The 19,798-nt window shown below is 41.9% G+C and overlaps 1 protein-coding gene across 2 annotated transcripts in view; it reads right to left on the bottom strand.

The window, feature by feature from the left end:
• The window catches only part of trim9 (tripartite motif containing 9), a 65,606-nt gene that overhangs the window by 16,480 nt on the left and 29,328 nt on the right, over nucleotides 1-19,798 (bottom strand). For both annotated transcript variants that reach the window (XM_041812118.1, XM_041812117.1), the window contains exon 4: nucleotides 767-877. In XM_041812118.1, the coding sequence (XP_041668052.1) occupies nucleotides 767-877 (111 nt within the window). The remainder of the gene's footprint in view (nucleotides 1-766; nucleotides 878-19,798) is intronic.

Raw genomic sequence — 19,798 nt, 5'->3', positions numbered from 1 at the left:
AAAAGATAACCAGAGCGGTCTATTTCACCATTGACACTGCACGTGCATATCTTAGTCACACTTCCATCTTGTGGAGATACATACAAAACGTTTTTAATCTCCCAGCCTTCTTTAACCTTTATTGGTCACTTGCATTAGAGTCATATCTGACCAACAAATAGCACCAATACCATGCAACACTATTCCATAACCCAACTTCATACTGTTTCCCATCAAAATGGGATAAAAACAGCCGTATTTCACACTTATACTTCTCATTTGAAACATGTTTTCCAGCTGATTACAGGACATGACTGCCTAATTGATTACTAAAAAGACAAACCTATATTTCCACTGTTAAATCATTGCACTTTCATTTAGAAAACATTTTCTGTTTTGTTTGCTGGCACACCGAGCGCCTCCGTCACAGCAGCTTTGATAAAATCACAGGATTGCAGTGATTTAACCATCAAACTGTTAAACTTCAAAGAAGAGAAGCGGTTTTGATTTTAACTGGGTGAAATTGCTCAGCGGAGGGAAAGAAAACTTCTCCTGCCAACAAACAAACATTAATCATGCGTTACGGTTTTTGATTCACTTGGAAGTAAAGTCAACTTTATCTCAAATTTAAAGCGTCTGAGTCACTCACGCCGCTGTTAGTTTACCGCCTTTGAGAGGGAATTTCATCAGTAAATGCTGCTCCGTTTACACGCCGCTCTGGGAAACACTCAGGAGTGTTTTGGTTGCTAACTCGAGGTATGAAAGTAGATTTAGAGAGCGAGCCGACCTGCAGGAATCCACTGGGGTCGTTCTCCTTGATAACCTCGAGGCAGTACTCCATCAGCCCCGTGGTCTGACGCAGCTTCACCGTGCAGTGGGAGATCTGATCCCGAACCACCTGGAAAAAAAAACAGAAAATAAAAGAATGAAGAAGCGGTCATGAGGAAGGGGAGTTTTGCAAGTCTAATATCCGAACAGAACAAAAACAACAAGTATGATAATCATATGTTAATCATCACGCTTTTGCTGTAATCAGCTGTGGAGAGGGTGAAATGCAAAGAGAGGGTTTAATAAAGAGTGAGAGAGCTGTGGAGAGTAAATAGGGCAGGAATACAAGAGGGAGAGGATGAGAAGGACTGAGGATGCAGAGGGGAGAGAGGGCTGGGAAAATTTAGAGAAGAAGAAAGACCAGAGAGGCTGCATTAGAATGTCATAATTAGAGAGAAGAAATGAGGGCTGGATGGTAGAAAAAGAAAAAAAAATATTTATGGATGATGAGACCAATAATGATATCAGTGCTAGGGCTGATTTGTTTCTACTGTTGGTGTGTGCACAGATTTCAGGATGACCAGGAGTCTGACGGGACGACTGATCCTGTTAGTGACGTTAACAGAAGGAAAGTCACATTTTGTTTTCACACGTCAGCTGAGCAAACAGCCGCCAGCGTCGCCTCGTAAACAGGAGAGGAGACTAAATGATCCAGACGGACTACGGAGTGAAAGCATGAAAAGTTTTGATGTTGTGAATGAAGAAATCCGTTTTTGTCTCAGGAAAAACAAGCATTCTTTTACAACAAAACAACACAAACACCATATATCCTCCTTCTACAGAAACTGAACACAAGCCTAGCCAATTAAAGAGATAAACCTGGGATTTAGGATCCACTCTCTTTCTCCAAACCAGACAAAGTGTGAAATATCACCAGCATGGGATATATTGCTCTTCTATCCAGGCAACACCCCATTGGGGAAGGTAGAACCTTTCAAAATAAACTCAGAGGAGTGAACAACATCACAAGAGTCCAACAGGCAGCCTTTGTTAAGTCAATACATGATCCTTTACCATTAGATGGTAAATTTAACTGAAAAAATAAGCCAGTCAGGGGAAGAGCAAAAAAGACAAGCTTTCAGTGTGGCTCTCTGCTCTTCTTTGAATAAATAATCCAGTCCAGTTCTGACCAAACTGCTGCTATAGCTGCATCCAGGCTAATCTCTTCATCAGCCGCCATTGTTAACTAGATTGCAGTCTCTTTCATTACACCACACCTGGGGCTACTGCCCCGCATCAGCTTGAAGCTTTGCAGGATGGATCCTCCTGCTGACAGGAGTGGAATCCGGACAATCTATTGGCTAAGCTGGGCTGATTGAATCCTTAGTATCCAGTTTACTTCTGTTCAGTTAGTCAAAGAAAAACTGTTTTAATAATATTGTGAAGTATTAGCATCCATCCATCCATCTATCTTTGGGTCAACCTTTGCATCCATCCATCTATCTTTGCATCCACCTTTGCATCCATCCATCTATCTTTGCATCCACCTTTGCATCCATCCATGCATCCATCCATCTATCTTTGCATCCACCTTTGCATTCATCCATCCATCTATGCATTTATCCATCCATGTATCCATCCATCCATGTATGCGTCCACCTATGCATCCATCCATCCATCCATCCACCCATCCATGCATCCATCCATCCATCCATCCACCCATCCATGCATCAATTCATGCATCCATTTATGCATCCATTCATGCATCCATCCATGCATTCATCCATCCATCCATTCATCCATCCATTCATCCATCCATTCACTTCTGTTTATCTGGGGCCAGTTGCACTGGCAGCAGGCTAAGCATGTCCCAGACATTCCTCCCGCTAGAAACATTACCCAGCTCTCCCTGGGGGATTCCCAGGCCAGATGAGACATATATGAGATGCCTAAACCACCTCAACTGGCACCTTTGAGACAAAGGGGCAGCAACTCTCCTTCCAGTCCTTTCTGAATGTCAGAGTTCCTCACCTTGCCTCTAAGACTGTGCCCAGACACCCTCCTGAGGAATCTCCCTTAACTTGGGATCTCATTCTTTCAGTCATTACCCAGAGTTCATGCCCATAGGTGAGGGTTGGAATGAAGATCAACCAGTAAACTAAGAGGTTTGCCTTCAGGCTCAGCTCCATTTTCACCACAACCGTCCGGTACAACATCTGCAACACTAGCCATGCAGCACCAACTCCACCTGTTGATCCTGCAGTCCCTTCCATCCTCACTCATGAACAAGACCCTGAGATACTTGAACTCCTTCACTTAGGGCAATCCACCACTTTCCAGGAGAGGTACACGGCCTTGGCCTTGGAGGTGCTGACCCTCATCCTGACCACTTTGCTACAAACCACCCCTGCACATGCTGGAGGTCCCTGGCTGAAGAAGCCAACAGAACCACATCATCTGCCCAACTGATAACCTGTGCAACCAGTGAAAAAGTGCACCTCGAGATCCTGTGCATTAAAATCACAAACAGAATGGGTGATAAGGGGCACCCCTGGTGGAGGCCAACATGCACTGGGACCCAGTTCTTTGTTTGTGATCTTTCTATGTCTGCAAGCACAAAATCTGACAGTGAGACTCATTATAAAAGTACCTGCACCTCACCTGGTATCTCATCCTTCAGCTTCCCACCCAAACCTTTGCACAGGTTCACCTTTATTCAATTACAAGAGTAAGAGCTGCTAGAAAGTTGATCAGGAGAGTTTGGCATAAAGGCTGCTCTCATGCTGGCTGCAGAGATCAATATGCATTTTTACATTGGACTCAAATGACCTTTAAATGAATCACCTGGACATTTTTCTCACTGGAAACATGTTGTCCACAGTTTAAGACAAACTTTTTAATGAGTGTCAGACATTTTATGCTGGACTGCTTCTTCAAACAAGAGCAGCAGGATGCAGGAGCGGGCCAAACTCCTCCTTAAAGACAGGCTGGTAACAACTGTCCATGGCAAATCTACCAAAAGGTAGTTCTGGTCAGATTCCAGCATGGATGCCTGGATCACTTCTTTAGTCCAATAAGACGGTTCCTAATCCAATGACTCTTCCTTGTTCAAGACTACACAGATCTGACTGGTCTGACTGGATATTTGATTGCAGAATTACGGGAGATTCCCTCTCTCCTCCTCTGATGTCTGCACAGCATCCTCACAACAATCTGAAATAAATGGAGGTGCTGGACCGCCAGTTGCTAGGTAACAGAAACTTCACTGCTGCTATCTGAGAGGCTGAATGGAGAGGAAAACCCTCTCTGAGGCCCACAGTATGTGCATGAAGATGATTTACAGACAGATGACTGCAGTCTCAGAGCATGGATATGTCAGCGTTATGATAATGGAGAATAATAAACAGTAAAGACTTTATATCAGTGAGAGGCGTGCTTCAGAGAAGCTTCAATCAGGGATAGATTACAGCAGAGCAGCAGTGCCTCTCCCTATACAGTTGACTGTACAAAGATGGATGATTCATCTCCACTTCCTGCTGTTGTACAAAAGTGAAGCCAAAACACCAGGACAGGTGCTGGCTTGTGGCAGATTTGGAGTCACAATGTCTTTGAAAGTCTTGTCAAGGTGGCTGTGGTTGGACATCACATGTCATGACATCACGGAAGTTTGGGAGCGGCTTAAGGTCAAATGTGGAAGTGATGCGTGCATAGAGCCTACTGGACATAAACCATGGAAATATAACAGATAGAGCATGTCTGAATTAAAAGTTGCTCTCCATCTCTCTGCACAGCTGTGAGGTACGAGCTAGTGAGTATGAAGATCTCTAGCTGGGTTTCCATTACACTTGGAAATGCGCAAAATCGCAATAAAAAACTGGTAATGGAAACACCTGAATTTTGAAAAAAAACTTAAAATATTGCTAAAAAGTTTTTACGCTTTTATGAGGAGGTTTTTCAGGCATTTTGATATAGAAATAAATCACAGAAGTGTAATGGAAACACTTTTTCCGCATTTACAAGTCATGGGACGTGACGTACGATGTCACATGACCAGTCACTCCGAGACAACATGGCGTGTTTCGTGTGGACAGAAGAAGAGACGAGACTTTTCTTAACATCATACTTATACCCTTAAGTACGGACTTTACCTCTGAACTATCATCCGTTGCCTTCGTCTTTTGTTCAAAATTATCAAGGCAACCGCCGTAGATGTAACTAAAACCGTACCAACACGCAACAGGTTTTGAACGTCAATCTTCCCTGCAGCGGATTCATGCGGAATGAGATTTTACGAGAATTGCAAGGCCTATGCCCAAAACTCCCTTCCATGGAAAACGTATTCAAAGCACAATTGTACTTAATCAAAATTTAGGAAATATCGCTTTTATTTTACAAAAAACCTGTAATGAAAACCCAGCTTCTGTCAGGATGGATGGATCCAGGGTGTTATTAAGGGCTGATGGAGCCACAGGCTCATTCTCAATGCTTATTTTTGACGCAGTACAAAACAATTTGCCTCGTTCTGCGAATTTTCGTGCTGTGTTCAAATAAAACGCAACTGACTCAGTCTGCAAGGCTCATGTGTGTGACAGGATCTGAAAAGATGCATCTTAAACTAATGGACTCTGTACAAAGACCTTTAACTCTAACTGCCAGTGACAGCTCGGACATATGGATGGATCTTGAAGTAGAGCCGCTGCTCTTTCATGTCGAAAGAACCATTTGAGGTGGTTCGGGCATCTGATCAGGATGCCTCCTGGGTGCCTTCCTGTGGAAGTTTTCCGAGCTTGTCCTACTGGGAGGAGACTCTGAACTCTCTGGAGGGATTATATATCCCATCTGCCCTGGGAGTGCCTTGAAATCCCTCAGGAGGGACTGGAAAGTGTTGCAGGGGAGAGGGATGTCTGGGTTGACCTGCTTCATCTGCTGCCACCGCGATAAGCGGAAGATGGATAAATGGATGCCAGTGACTAGAAGTAGGTTAGCCAGAGGAGTTTTACACCTATCCAGGTAAGTTTAGCGAACACTTTGATGATAAATGCATCATGCAGGAAGAGGCACTGAGCTATTAGCTTATTAGCCCTGAGACCAGGTCATCCTCTGAAGGATGCACAATATAATCTGCATGATATCAGCATGATGCTTGTATGAGCAGATATGAACATTTCTGCAGATCTTTGCAGCTGATCGGCTGTAAAATCAGCCAATAAGTTTGAGTTTTATGCTGGACCAACAAATCTGCATCAGCTGAAGTCTATCTTCATTTATTAAACTTTTAAAGGTGTCTTAAGGCCTGAAGAGTTACATCTGAACATTTACACACCATTATCTATACTGATATCAATGTCAGCTAAAATGAATTATATCAACAAAAATCCATAACTGCCAGATATTTTTATACTGCATTTATCATCTCAGTTTTTAAAAACAGAAAGGTCGAACATGTCTTGATCCCAGGCTCTTTAATGCAAATATTTGTTGATTTGGATTGCAACTTATGAAAGCAAAAGAAAGGCTTCAGATTTTGGAGTGTAGGTGGGACTGAGTCAGAAACTGATCAACATTTTTCATGCATTCTGATTGGAATCATCTGACAAATGAATAGACTAGAATTTCTTTGCTTTTTGGCAATCTTAAAACATTTTACTCCAACCTTTACCAGCATCAGTTAACAGCACAAAGACACTGTAGGCCTCTCGCTTCCTTCTCCACTCCCGTTTCCTCGTCTTTCTTTCTGCTGTGCTCGCCACCGAACCACAAACCACCGGGGTCACGTCAGGAGAAGTCTGGAGCTACATTTGTTTGGACTCAACCACAGTATCTGCAGCTCTGGATCCTTCAGGCTGAAAGAAGTATGTGGATGTTTGCTGAGGCTTTGGTGCATTTACTGTTTAACAGTGTGAACTTAAATGAACCAGATTTAAATGCAGCTTCCTCTCCTGAGGACGACCGTAACCCTGTCAAACATTACATTTGTCTGCACATTTTTACTGGTGAATAAACACGTTCTCCTGATTCTGTAATCAATCACTGATTGGTTACTGGACCAGTCAGACCGGATTCTCGCTCCTGCTCTGATGAATCACTCTATATTTCTCTGGCTCGGCTCCAAAGCCTCCGTGCTGTGTCACGCCGGGAACATTGACTGCAGTGGGCTGGCGTCGCTCCAGGAAGAGTTTCTCTGCTGTGGCAGGCCGTCCAGCGATCGCAGCGGCTGTCCCTCCTCCGTACGCAGCCGGAATCACAATCTCCCGTCCCACGGAGGACAATGCACGCAGGGAGATTTGATCTTAATATTCTGACAACTTTCAACGTGCCCTGTTCTTTCTCCTGCTCTCATGCTCGCTGCTCCTTTCAGCTTTGCAGGCATATTTTCTGAAATCTGCTCTGCAGAATGAGATAAAACTGCCACCACAGAGTCATTCATCTGAATTAAATAGAGAAGAAGGCAGGCTGAGGTGGGATGAAGACAGAGGAGACTTGAATAGAGAGGAGATGCTGCTTTATTAACACCAGCACCACAAAATTCTGCTGCCTGCAATGCAGTGTTTGGTGAGAATCCCAGCCAATCTAAGTTTGGATAAATAATGAAGGAAAGCTGCCTGATGCTTCCTGTTCTGACATCTGGCTGCCTTTACTCTCACTTTCCAAACTTAAACTGGTAAACCTGACTTATGGTTAGCAAGTTTGCCATCAAAACAAATTAGAAGACATTAAAAATGCAAATATGTAACACAGATTCCTTTGACTTGAGGCCCTGAAGTCCTCTTGGTTAGGTAGCGCCCCTTGACATGGGTGGCCCACGTTCAGGTCCAGCCTTTGGCTTTTACTCTCTCACTCCTGTTTGTGACTTTACCTACTGTTCTAACTTTAAAATAAAGCCAACAAGCCCCAGTAAATAAATAAAGAAAGGATGGAATAACAAGTGTAGCTTAGGCACAGGAAATAAACATCCAGCTCTGATTAAGCTGCCTCTTCTCATTTCCACCATTCTTTACAAGTTTGCAGTTGCGTCAACTGAACCGTGCCCTTAAAAACCAACTCTTTTTCCTTAAATGATGCTGATTGGTACAGTCATTCTCTAATAAATAATCATGATTAATCATGATTAATCACAGCATTTTTTTTTATAGTTTAAGGGCGCTCGGTCTGAAACAGCAGGTGGCGGTATGCATGTAGCTGTTTACAACCCCGCAAAGGAGAGAGAAGAAGAAGCTACCATGGCAACCACTGGGGTCATGACCTGAGCCAAGATTGTTTTTGTTTTTACCCAGCAAAAAGTCCGTCCTGCAGCCATGGATGTTTAAAATCACTTTTAAGATGCCAGCAACGTCGCTCTTCATATCTGCACATCTACGACAGCTCAGAGGATTAAATGGGCTCGCGCTGCGCAGATACAGCGGTTTTTGAGCTGACAGGAGACTTTTATTGCCTTTGCACCTCCTCTCACTGACTCCAACTTGTGTTCATCTGTAAGGTCAGTCACAGCAGACCGTTTATTGGCTGAATTCTGATCATTTTACGCCCTTTATTGAGGAAAAAAGTGAACAAACTGCCACACTGTGGAAAGAAGTTTAGTTTATAGGATGATGTCATAAAGCTGATACGCCGCCCTGTCCCGAACTGAGCCAGAGTCCACTTGAATTGCGCCCAAGACCATCTCCCCGAGTGGGCGGTTCGTTTGCATTCACACTACCCAAAAGAACCGGACTCTAGGCTCAAGTGCACTCGGATCCAGGACCGGACCCCTAGTTTGAAAACCACTTAAGTATATTTTTATGTTTATGTTGTTATTGTCAAGTGTTTCATTTTTATTATTTTAATTCTATGGACAGCACATTAAAGTGCTGATCTGAATCCTTTTCAATGCTTTCTATAGTTTGGTGGAAAGACAAAATAAGGGCAAATATTCAAATTCATTTAGCCGATTCCAGATTTCTACACTGGATCAATATTGTTAACAAACAGGACTGTCTCACCGTGTTGTTGTTAGCATCTTTGCTAACTTTAGCAACGTTGGCTATCATGGCTTGATTCTGTCTTGTCGTTAGCGTCTTTGCTAACTTAAGCAACATTCGCTACCATGGCTTGATCTGGTATTGTTGTTAGCATCTTTGCTAACATTAGCAAAGATGTGCTCTGCCTGAAGGTAGAACTTAAGATTGGTTGTGCTTCAGTGTAAAGACAGGTCATCACTGCAGCATGTGCCCACAGTTCTGGTTTTATCTTAACTAACATTCTCCAGCAGACCTGGGTCTGTCTCCTCACTCAACACTGCTGGCTGTGTGTGGCCCTCTCACCTCTTCACCCCCAGGCTCGTAAACATCTGTGCTGGAGGACTACGGGAGCACAACGTGGTCAAACTTAGTCATATGATTAAATTTGTTATTATTTTATACCCTTTAAGGTTTCAAGATTAATCACAAACGTTAACACAATCTTGAAATCCCGGTCTGTAATGCTCTTCGAAACTGTAAAGAACCTCCTCCCACTAGAGGTCGCTGTAGCTTCAGTTAATGACCACTGCCATCCTGTCTGAGCTTTCCCACAGTTCTTCACCAGAAATATGAGAAGCTCAGAGGTAGCTTAGCGGTTAGCATGTAGCAGGAACAGCAAAGTATGACCGTTTTTTAAGTAGTAAATGGAAATATAGTGGTATGTAGGCTGTCGAGGGCTGAACTCACGTACCACTCAACTGAAGTGAAAAGAGGCTGCTGCTAGCAGCTTGCTGCCTTTGCTGGCCTGAAGTCGGCCAGCAAAGGCCAAGCACTCATTTTTCAGTCCTGTACAAAGCCACCTGCAGTCTCAGCTCTGATATATATTTTATTGGCAACACATAAAAATAGAGACTAGTTTGCTTTTCTACAAGATTGTACCTTTCAAAACAGTCTAATAAATCAAGGCTGACCCAGGAAATTGTTGTTGAAGTTTACCTGTGGGGGCTTTACCTCTTTGACAGGAAAGCTGAGGAAAGATGAGAAATATAAGGGCAGGAAAGAAAAACAACTGCACGATCAAGATTTGATCATCTGAACAGAACATCAAGTACTGACATTGCAAAAGCAGCGCCAATCAATGACTGATTTAAACACAGAAGAAGAGCTGGTTTCAGGGCAGTCATCATGTTGCCATAGCAATATCAAGAGTGTAGAGAGAGATGAAAATTAGTCACTGCAAGCAAATAGGAGCAAATATTTTAAGGTGGTGCTTTAACATGTTGACTTACAGTAACTGAAATCAGAAAACAGCGGGTTAATTTAACAAACAGAGCTCCTTTAGTCAGTTTAGAGGGTTTCTAGTTGGTAGAGGTCGACTGAGAGCAGAGAGAGGAAAGAGAGTCATAAAGTAAGTCCGGGACAGTGGTGGAGGGCAGAGCCGGCTCTGTAAGTGGGTCACAGTTTCTGCAGTAGTGAAGATGAACAGGGCTCAGGGAGGAGGACTAACTCGGTCCTTTTGGACATATGTGAATGTCATGGTGATTAAACTGCCGTCATGCTGAGTCACGGCAGCTCAGCAGCGCTGCAACGATAACCCTGAACACAGAGAGGGTGAAATGTAGAAGAAAGAGCTGAAAACAGAGAGAATAATGTAAACCATCCCTCAACCCTGTTAAAAGAGGGGCTGAGAAAAACAGCCCATTCTTGGTAGGAAACATCAGTTACTCTACCTTCAATCCATTTAAGCTTTGATACAGAAAACTTCACATAAATACAGACTAAATACAAAGCTCTAGGAGCTTTCATACTGGGAATGCCATCCATGAATGCCTGTTAAAGATGGATCATGGAAAGAAGACATATAGGAACAGGATCAAGAAATGAACCCACCTTCTCTGGGCCAAAGCTCGTTTAATATGGACTGAGACAGGATGGAAAACTGTTCTGTGGTCAGAGGAATCAAAGCTCATTTGAAATGGACTGAGACAGGATGGAAAACTGTTCTGTGGTCAGAAGAATCAAAACTCGTTTAACATGGACTGACAGGATGGAAAACTGTTCTGTGGTCAGAGGAATCAAAGCTCATTTGAAATGGACTGAGACAGGATGGAAAACTGTTCTGTGGTCAGAGGAATCAAAGCTCGTTTAAAATGGACTGAGACAGGATGGAAAACTGTTCTGTGGTCAGAGGAATCAAAGCTCATTTAAAATGGACTGAGACAGGATGGAAAACTGTTCTGTGGTCAGAGGAATCAAAGCTCGTTTAAAATGGACTGAGACAGGATAGAAAACAGTTCAATAGAAAACAGTTCATGAAAAATCATGGAATTTTTTTATGTTTTGGAAATTTGGAACATTTCTGGCTCAGTTTCATTGGAAGTTTGAGAGGATTTTGCTAGGTTTTTCGGGACATTTTCATGGGAATTTGGGAAATTTGAATTTTTGGGGATTCTAACAGTTTTCACTGGAGGATCATTGCATTTGGAAAAATTGCTTCGATATCTTTTGGAAATTTGTTTGGAAATTTTCTTGCTCAATTTTATTGGAAATTTTGGGGAAATTTTGCAATGGAGATTTTATGTTTAGCATTTTCATGTGAATGTGGGAAATTTGTTTAAACAGTTTGGAAAATTGGAAAGTTTCTGGCTCTTTTTCATGGAAATTTGGGAAATGCTTTTGTAATTTGGATAATTTTGATCTGATTTTTTGAGGGGAATTTCCTCAACTATTTTAGATATTTTCAGAGAAATTGTAGGAAATTTGCTTGGATGTTTTTTTTTTACAGAATTTGGGGGGTATTTTTTAATAAATATTTGGGAACATGATGAAGAGTAAAATATTTTACATTTTGGGGATTTTTCAGGAATTTTTTATGGATTTTGGGGGGAAATTTTAATTGAGTTTAGGCTTAAAGACAAAGTTTTACTGCAATATTTGGGGAATAATGGAAGATTTTTTTCAACAAGTTCCTATAAAACATGCCTAAGAATTTTTTTCAAAGATTTATTTTGGGCATTTTTGTGCTTTTATTTTATAGAGGAGGACAGTGGATAGTATCGGAAACAGGGACGAGAGCGGGGTAGAGACATGCGGTGAAGGGCCACAGGCCAGATTCGAACCCGGGCCGTGTGCGTACATGGGGCGCACCTTAAACCACCAGGCCACCTGGGCCCATGCCTAAGAATTTTAACAGTAATTTTAGGCATTGTCTTTGAAATTTTGGGGAGTTCAAAGGGATTTTGTGAAGGAAATTTTCCAATAAATTCAGAACCTATAATGGAAATTTTGGCCTGAAGAAGTCCTTGTGGTCGGTCATCAAAATAAGAGGAAATGGCCCCACCATGCCTCTCTCAGCGACTGAGAGCATTTCTGACTAAAGACAACCGACAACTGAGTGATAGACGACACACGGCCGAGACGGCTGCTCTAAAAATGATCGGTGCTGGATTTCCTGCAGAAACAGAACCTTCAGAGATCTGTGGACTTCATTTTTGGTCAGAGCTTATTCAAAGACAAGGCTAAGCTTTTAAATTCACATGTCCTATCTGTCCCAAATAAAGTGGAGAAACTAAACATCCATTCAAAATTAAAGCTCCGGTCTCAGCAGGTAAAAGAAAAAATCTTCTCTGTTTTAGTGTGACTATTTTCAGGAAGGATTTAGATTCTCTCTAAAGGCCTGAATCTTATTTTAAGCTGCAATAACCTTCCAAAATTGATGTAGTTTGTGATTTGTGAAATCTGGTACAACTTGGAGCAGGCTGCTCTTCTGCTATCACCCTTCAAAATAACTTAGAGGCTAACGACAGCCCAGAATAACAGCAGCATTATGACTTTATTGTCTTTTTATTGCAGCTCTATTCTGGAAATCTCAGATTTATTTCCCTTATTGTTGCTCTAAGCAAGCCTAAAACAGAGCAATAAAAAAAGAACGAAAACCTTTGAATCTGTAGGCCATGTGAGACAAATGAGTGGGTTTGGAGATGTTGTAAAAGCTGGTCTAGGCGATGATCCTCACTAGAAGCATGCTCTTTCACGCTAAACGTTTGATTCTTTACGCTGAAATCATTCATGGCAACGACTACGAGCATTAAAACCCATTCTGGCTGCAGGCAAACAGGGTCGGCCGAGGCCAGAGCGATGCAGCATCTCATGGTTCTGTGCTCCAGTCTGCAGGACCTGCTGCCTGTTTGCAGAATAAATTATTCTCTCCTCAGTGATGGAGTTATTAGGCCACTGCGGCACTGCTGGCCTTGTAACGGGCTGTGGCTGCAGTCTCTTCACCTGTCCCTCTGCTGCAGTACACTCTCATAAAAAATGTACAAACAGTTTGACATTGTGGAAGTGCATGAAGATGATTTAATGGTAGTGACAGAGTAGTAGAAACGCAGTGGGGAGAGGGAGGAAAGACGATAAAACTGATGTCAGGAGGGAGGAAGGATAAATAAAGGGATTGAAATCTCCTGCTGTGTTGTTTGTGAAACACGCTGCAGTGACGGTCAGAGAAAGTGAAAAGTGTGATGTCCACACACCCTCAGCTGTCAGTGAGGATCAATGAACCGTCCGCCTGGCTTTGGTGACTCCTCACACACAGAGAAAATACGACAGCGAGACCAGAGTCACTTCAAACGAGGAATCAGACTGTGGAAGAGGACAGAGGGTCAAAACGGACTGTGACGAACTGGATCTGTCACTGATGTCATCATTAATCCAATATTCGTGTCATCAGTTAGTCTGTAAAGACCCGGAGGAGTCTTTGAAACATCCAGTTTACTCGGACCACCAGTCCCAAACATCTAAGGCCACAGCTGACATCTTATCAGTGGAGATGGCGAGGTTATATTTAAGCTTGTTGTCTGTGCTGGCTTTAAATGTTCTTTCACCCTGTCTACTCCTGATGTCTTGGTGGAATGTTGCAGACTTTTGCTGTTGGTTGGGCATCTTGGATTTACACTTTAAACAGTCGGCATGCCTCCCACTATTAATCATTTTAACAAACTTAAAAATAACAATTACACAGGCAAAGCTGTCCATAAGGGAGGATAAGGGGGTCCATTCTGGGCCCCAGACAAACTGGGGTCCCAGGGAGGTCAGCAGACACATCGTCCATTGCAGAAAATATGTCAAAAAATGGTTTATACGAGGTAGAAATGGGTAAAAATAGGACAAAGTGGGGTAATACAGTAAGAAAGGCAGAAAAAAGTGGTGAAAAGAGGTTAAAAAGTGTCACAAAATGGCTTGAAAGTGGCAATAAAGAGTTGAAAGAGGCAAAAAGGTAGAAATTTGTAGAAAATGGGAAGGAAATAGTGGTGAAAATGGGTTAAAAAGATGCCAAAATGGGCTAAAAATGGTAGATGTGTGCAGAAAAGGTGGTGAAAAGGGGCAACAGTGGTGAAAATGGGCTGAACGTTGCATAAAGTTGGTTAAAAACTTTAAAAGTTGCAAATAGAGCAAAATGGGGTAAAGGGGGCAGGAAACAATGGCAAAAAGAGGCTGAAGAAGTGGCCAAAAATGGTTAAAAGGTGCAAAAAATAAAAATAAGGGAAAATGGGCATGAAACAAGTGTTTAAAAAAGGTAAAAAATAGGTTAAAAGTGGTAGATATGTGCAGAAAAAGCCATGAAAAGGGGGCAAAATGTGGTGAAAATGGTTTATATAGAGGGAAAGTTGCTTAAAAGAGGCAAAATAGGGTCAAAACTGGCAGAAATTGGTTAAGCATGCAGAAAAGAGTTAAAAGTAGCAAACAGAGCAAAATGGGGGAGATGGGCAGAAAACGAAGGAGAAAAGAGGTTAAAAAGTGGCCAAAAATAGTGGAAAGATGCAACAAATGCAAATGAGGATATAGGCATGGAATGTGATGAAAAAGTGTTAAAAAAGGCAAAAATAGTTTAAAAGTGGTAGATTTGTGCAGAAAAAGACATGAAAAGGGGGCAAATGTGGCAAAAATGGTTTGATAGTGGCAAAAAAGAGACATAAAGGGGTAAAAACTGATTAAAAAAAAAAAGTTGGTTAAGAGTGGCCTAAAAGGGTGAAAAGATGCAACAAGGGGAAAAATGGATAAAGTTTTAAAAAGAGGTTCAACAGTTGAAAAATGGTTTTAAAGTGGTAGATGTAGGCAAAGAAAAGTCATGAAAATAGGTTAAAGAAGCAAAAAGGGCAAAATGGAGTAAAATGGGTCAGGAAAGTTTTGAAAATAGTTTAAAAAGAGGAAAAATGGATGTAAAATGTTAGACATAGACAGAGAAAAGTGGTAAAAAGTGGTCATAAATGTCTAAATGGGTTTGCAGAGACAAAAGAAAAGGTTTTATGAGGCAAAAAATGGATTTATAAGTCAAAAATGTGCAAAAAGCAACCACAAAGAAGTAAAAAAGAAGTCAGAAACAGTAAAAAAGTGGTTAAATAGTGAATAATATTTTCAACATTAAAACTCATTAAAATCTTGACTCTTTTTAGCTCCAAACTGAGGTAAAAGTTGCATCCATTTACACTGATCCAACACATTTATTGATAATCAATAAATCCCAACTGGGGCCAGTTTACTGAGTTTCTCAGCAAACTTTTCAGCCAATTCTGTGGCCAGGCCTGTCACAGGTTGTTCGACGTCACCTTTGAATCGTAAATATCGAAGGCATTTGATATCGGTGATCCCAGATTGGACGGCCTCCTTCTTTAACGTGTCACTACTCTCAGGGCTTCAAGACTGCTTTTCTTGGTAATTTGCACAGGTGACAGCTGCAAAATGCAAAAACTTTAATAGTGCTTCTCTCTGCAGAAATCACTGTCTAGCTTCCATCTACATGACGTCATCTGCAGGCGACCTACAGCTCATATTCAGAGAAAAACTGCTGAAAATCTCCTCTTAAGACAGTCACTTTTTAAACCATAACACCAGGAAGTACGCCGGTCCTTACAAAACAGACTGTATGTGATCAGAGATTTTTACAGCATGAGTAGAAGTAGATTCTATGTTGCTGCGTGAGTTATACAAAGATGTCACAAACATCACTCAGGCTCTTATGCCTCAGGATATTACTGATAAAAAACAGAGTAAATTCAGCAGTGGTGTTAATATTTCATGTGCTGAAGCTCCAACAAAAACTGTTGTTCCCAGAGAGAACCGATCCCTGATCCTGGCCCCCCAGCTGTCTTTTTATATCCCAAAGCTGTGTCTTCTGTCCAAACTGTCCTCCTGTAAGTTTTAGATGAAAGCGGAGCACCCCGGGGAGCAGGGATCCCCCGGAGCAACACTCACAATCAGAGGACGAGCGCTCGTCAGGGAGCTTTGTGAAAAATCACTACAGTGGAAACAGAAATAGCCGCACTGCAGCCGCGCTCATTAGACGACCCCGGGGCCGGGCGTCAGTGGGACGAAACATCCGGCGAAGAACTTTAGAGAGAGGAGGAAGATTCAGAGCAACTTGGTTTGTGATTCACTTTGTGTTTCTGTGATCAGCCTTCAGAAGAATCCGATCTCTGCTGAATCTCTGAGCTCTCATCGCAGACATGAAACCCAGAGAGAGGGAGTGACAGCAGAGACGCGCAGCCTCTGTTTGATCACAGTCAAGACACTTTAGCATCATTGTAGAGCTCAGAGAGTGGCTGAGCTTCTGGATTCAACTGGATTTGATATCAAACATACAAAAAGAATTCAAAATGTTCCAACAGAGAATAATAACACACAGAACAAGACTGTCAAACACTCCATTCTGTTTACGCATCTGTAAGAATCCCACCTCATGCAGCAGTTTCAGCTGTTTTTACTTGTTCGTGCATGGTGATGAAAGAGGATCTAGTATTTTTTAGTGAGCCTATCTATCCCCTAAACATGCACAGAAATTCTGGCATCAGACTCTCCATAAATACATTTATGTAGGTAGAGGAGGAGAGCTGAAATCCTCCAGTAAAACCTCGTCTCTCTGTGTTGATGTTTGAGAGAAGCAGGAGTGAAAATCTATACTTCCCCTCTCTAAACCGACACACAGGTCAGTCCTTCTGATGTCCAAGGACCTGACTCATGTTTGAAAGGACTACTTCTCGCCTCCGCAGCTCCACACAACAACCTCAACGTGTGCCGGTCGCCATGGCAACAGCGATCCAGCGTCAGCCGGCAGGACCGGAGGAGGGCAGCGGTCGGCTGCAGAAGCCTCCGCTCTGATTTCACCTCCTCTTTGCATTTCGTTGTTTTTTTCCCCATCTGTAAACGGGCTCTGTGAGTCTGAATCAGCAGGATTCATCACAGCTCTTCATTAGAGTTTTAATTGGACAGATAAAATGCAAAGCTGGCATTTTGTTTTATGTAACATTCAGCTTTCATATGGAAATCCATTCAGGCTGAGATGCTGCATCTGAACACAAAGGAGGACACAATCATCAGGAGTGCTCTTTGGGAGAGATGTGTCTGCTTCAATTACAGCCGCAGGAGGCCTCCCGACACCGAGCCGCTAACGCTAATGAAGCAGAAAGATCCTCACTGACTGTTGGTGTCAGAGGGCTGTGGTTAATGAAGGGGCTCCCCTGGAAAAACAAAGCCTCCGATGATCCTGTCCTTCTGTCTGAGATCCACAGAGATCCTGGCCCTCTGTCTGAGATCCACAGAGATCCTGGCCCTCCGTCTGAGATCCACAGAGATCCTGGCCCTCTGTCTGAGATCCACAGAGATCCTGGCCCTCTGTCTGAGATCCACAGAGATCCTGGCCCTCCGTCTGAGATCCACAGAGATCCTGGCCCTCTGTCTGAGATTCACAGAGATCCTGGCCCTCCATCCAAGATCCACAGAGATCCTGGCCCTCTGTCTGAGATCCACAGAGATCCTCGCTGCCCCCCAGAAGATCAGGAACCCTGATCTGATTGTAGCCTTCTTTTTAACCCTGAGAGTTTAGCCACCATCAAACTGGTCTTCTAGACCAGGGGTGTCAAACTCAATCTCAGCGGGGGGCCGGAATCTGGATTTAGGTATAACCTGAGGGCCGAACAGGGTCAACATTTAACCAAAAACCGTCAACCTCATTTTCACGAGTGAATTATGGGAATTAAGATAAACAACTTAGCTCTGATGTTAAACACCATAAACATCAACATAAAAGTCAAAATGAAAAGTTTAAAGGCTCAAAATCTGAAGTAAAAAGGCAAACTTATTAGTTCAAAAGATCAAAACACAAAATCAAAAGAAAATAGAATAGAAAAAATAATATATAAGGCAGTAATATGAGACTGAAAGCCAAAATCATGAATGGAAAATATCAAAAGACAAAATTCACAGCTGTGAATTTAAAAGGTAAAAATATGAGAATATGAAACTAAATGCTGTGAGTTTAGAAGGCCAAAATGTGAGGTAAAATTAATATTTGTGAATTTAAAATTGAAAATAAACTAAATTAAAAATTGTGTGTTTAAAAGGCCAAAATTATTCATAGAAAGGGTCAAAATGTGAAATAAAAATGTGAAGTTTAGGTTGTAATCGTAAGATGCAAAATTGAAAATTGGAAATGAAAACAAAAATTAATTTTATCTCATAGTTTTTACCCCGACTCTAAATTGAATGACTTAAGGATGTTTTAAGTCATCGAGGTTTAGTTTACATTTTTATGCTGGAGGAAATCTGCAGACCTCATACCGCTGGGCCAGTTAGAGTCAAAATGTGATGTGATCTTGTGGGCCGAGTATAATTGTATCACAGGCCGGATTTGGCCCCCGGGTCTTGAGTTTCACACCCCTGTTCTAGACAAAGAAGTCATCCAATCAACCAACCACTCTTGATTTGCGTCATGCTTCATCATAAAAAATGTAAACTCAAGGACAACTTACATGCAAAGCAGCTCTGAGCTGCACCAAATATGCAGAAGTTCAAACATAACCTAGTTCAAATCTGCTGGACGTTCACTTTACTACTGAGTTTGCAGTCTACTGACTCAACTGATTCTGTAAATGTGAAAGAACCCACACATGATGACAGACATTTTAGTTTTTAAAGTGAGTGGGTTAGAGAGGAACAATACAGCACACACCACACACTAACAGAGTCATTCTCCAACAACCACAGTCTGCATCCGTAGTTTTTAAATCTTGCACAGCTGAATGAATGAATAGAGTGATCTAGCTAATGTGGCTAGCTGTAGTCTACTGTAAGACAGTGGTACTCAACGTTGGGGTCGGGACCCCATTGGGGGTCATGAAACACTGAGAGGGGGTCTCCAAATGCCTTGAAAAATTTTCAAATAAAATCAAGTGAAGGAATAGTGGTGAAAATGGGATAATAAGATGCCAAAATGGGTTAAAAGTGGTAGATGTGTGCAGAAAAGGTGGTGAAAAGGGGGCAAAAGTGGCAAAAATGGGTTGAAAGTTGTATAAAGTTGGTTAAAAGGAGTTAAAAGTTGCAAATAGAGCAAAATGGAGAAAAAGGGGCAGGAAACGGTGGTGAAAAGAGGTTAAAAAGTGGCCAAAAATAGTAAAAAAATGCAACAAGTGCAAAGAGGAAAATTGGCATGAAACAAGTGATGAAAAGGGGTTAAAAAAGGGCAAAAATAGCTTAAAAGTGGTAGATATCTGCAGAAAAAGCCATGAAAAGGGGGCAAAAAGTTGATTAAAAGAGGCAAAACAGGTTCAAAACTGGCAAAAATTGCTTAAGTGGCCACAAAGGGTTAAAAGTTGCAAATAGAGCAAAATGGAGAAAAATGGCAAAAAGAGGTTAAAAAGTGGCAAAAATGGGTAAAAAGTCATGAAAAGGAGAAAAGATGCAAAAAGTGCAAAATGAGGAAAATTGGCATGGAAAAAGTGATGAAAGGGGTTAAAAAATCTGTTAAAAATGGTGGATATGTGCAGAAAAAGTCATGAAAAGGGGGCACAATACGGTAAATATTTGTTGAAAGGGGCAAGAAGTTGGTTAAAAGAGCAGAGAAAGGGTGAAAATGGCAAAATTTGGTTAAGAGTGGCCAAAAAGGGTTAATAGATGCAAATTGAGCAAAATTAGGAAAAATGGGCAGGAAACGCTGGCGAAAAGAGGCTAAAAAAGGGCAATAATGGGTAAAAAGTGGTAAAATGGGCTAAAAGATGCATAAAGTGCAAAATGAAGAAAATGGACATGGAAATTGTGATGAAAAGGTGTTAAAAAAGGTAAAAAAA

Source organism: Cheilinus undulatus, linkage group 18 (genome assembly GCF_018320785.1).
Source record: "Cheilinus undulatus linkage group 18, ASM1832078v1, whole genome shotgun sequence".
Lineage (NCBI taxonomy): Eukaryota > Metazoa > Chordata > Actinopteri > Labriformes > Labridae > Cheilinus > Cheilinus undulatus.
This window is presented reverse-complemented; position numbering and strand designations above follow the sequence as displayed.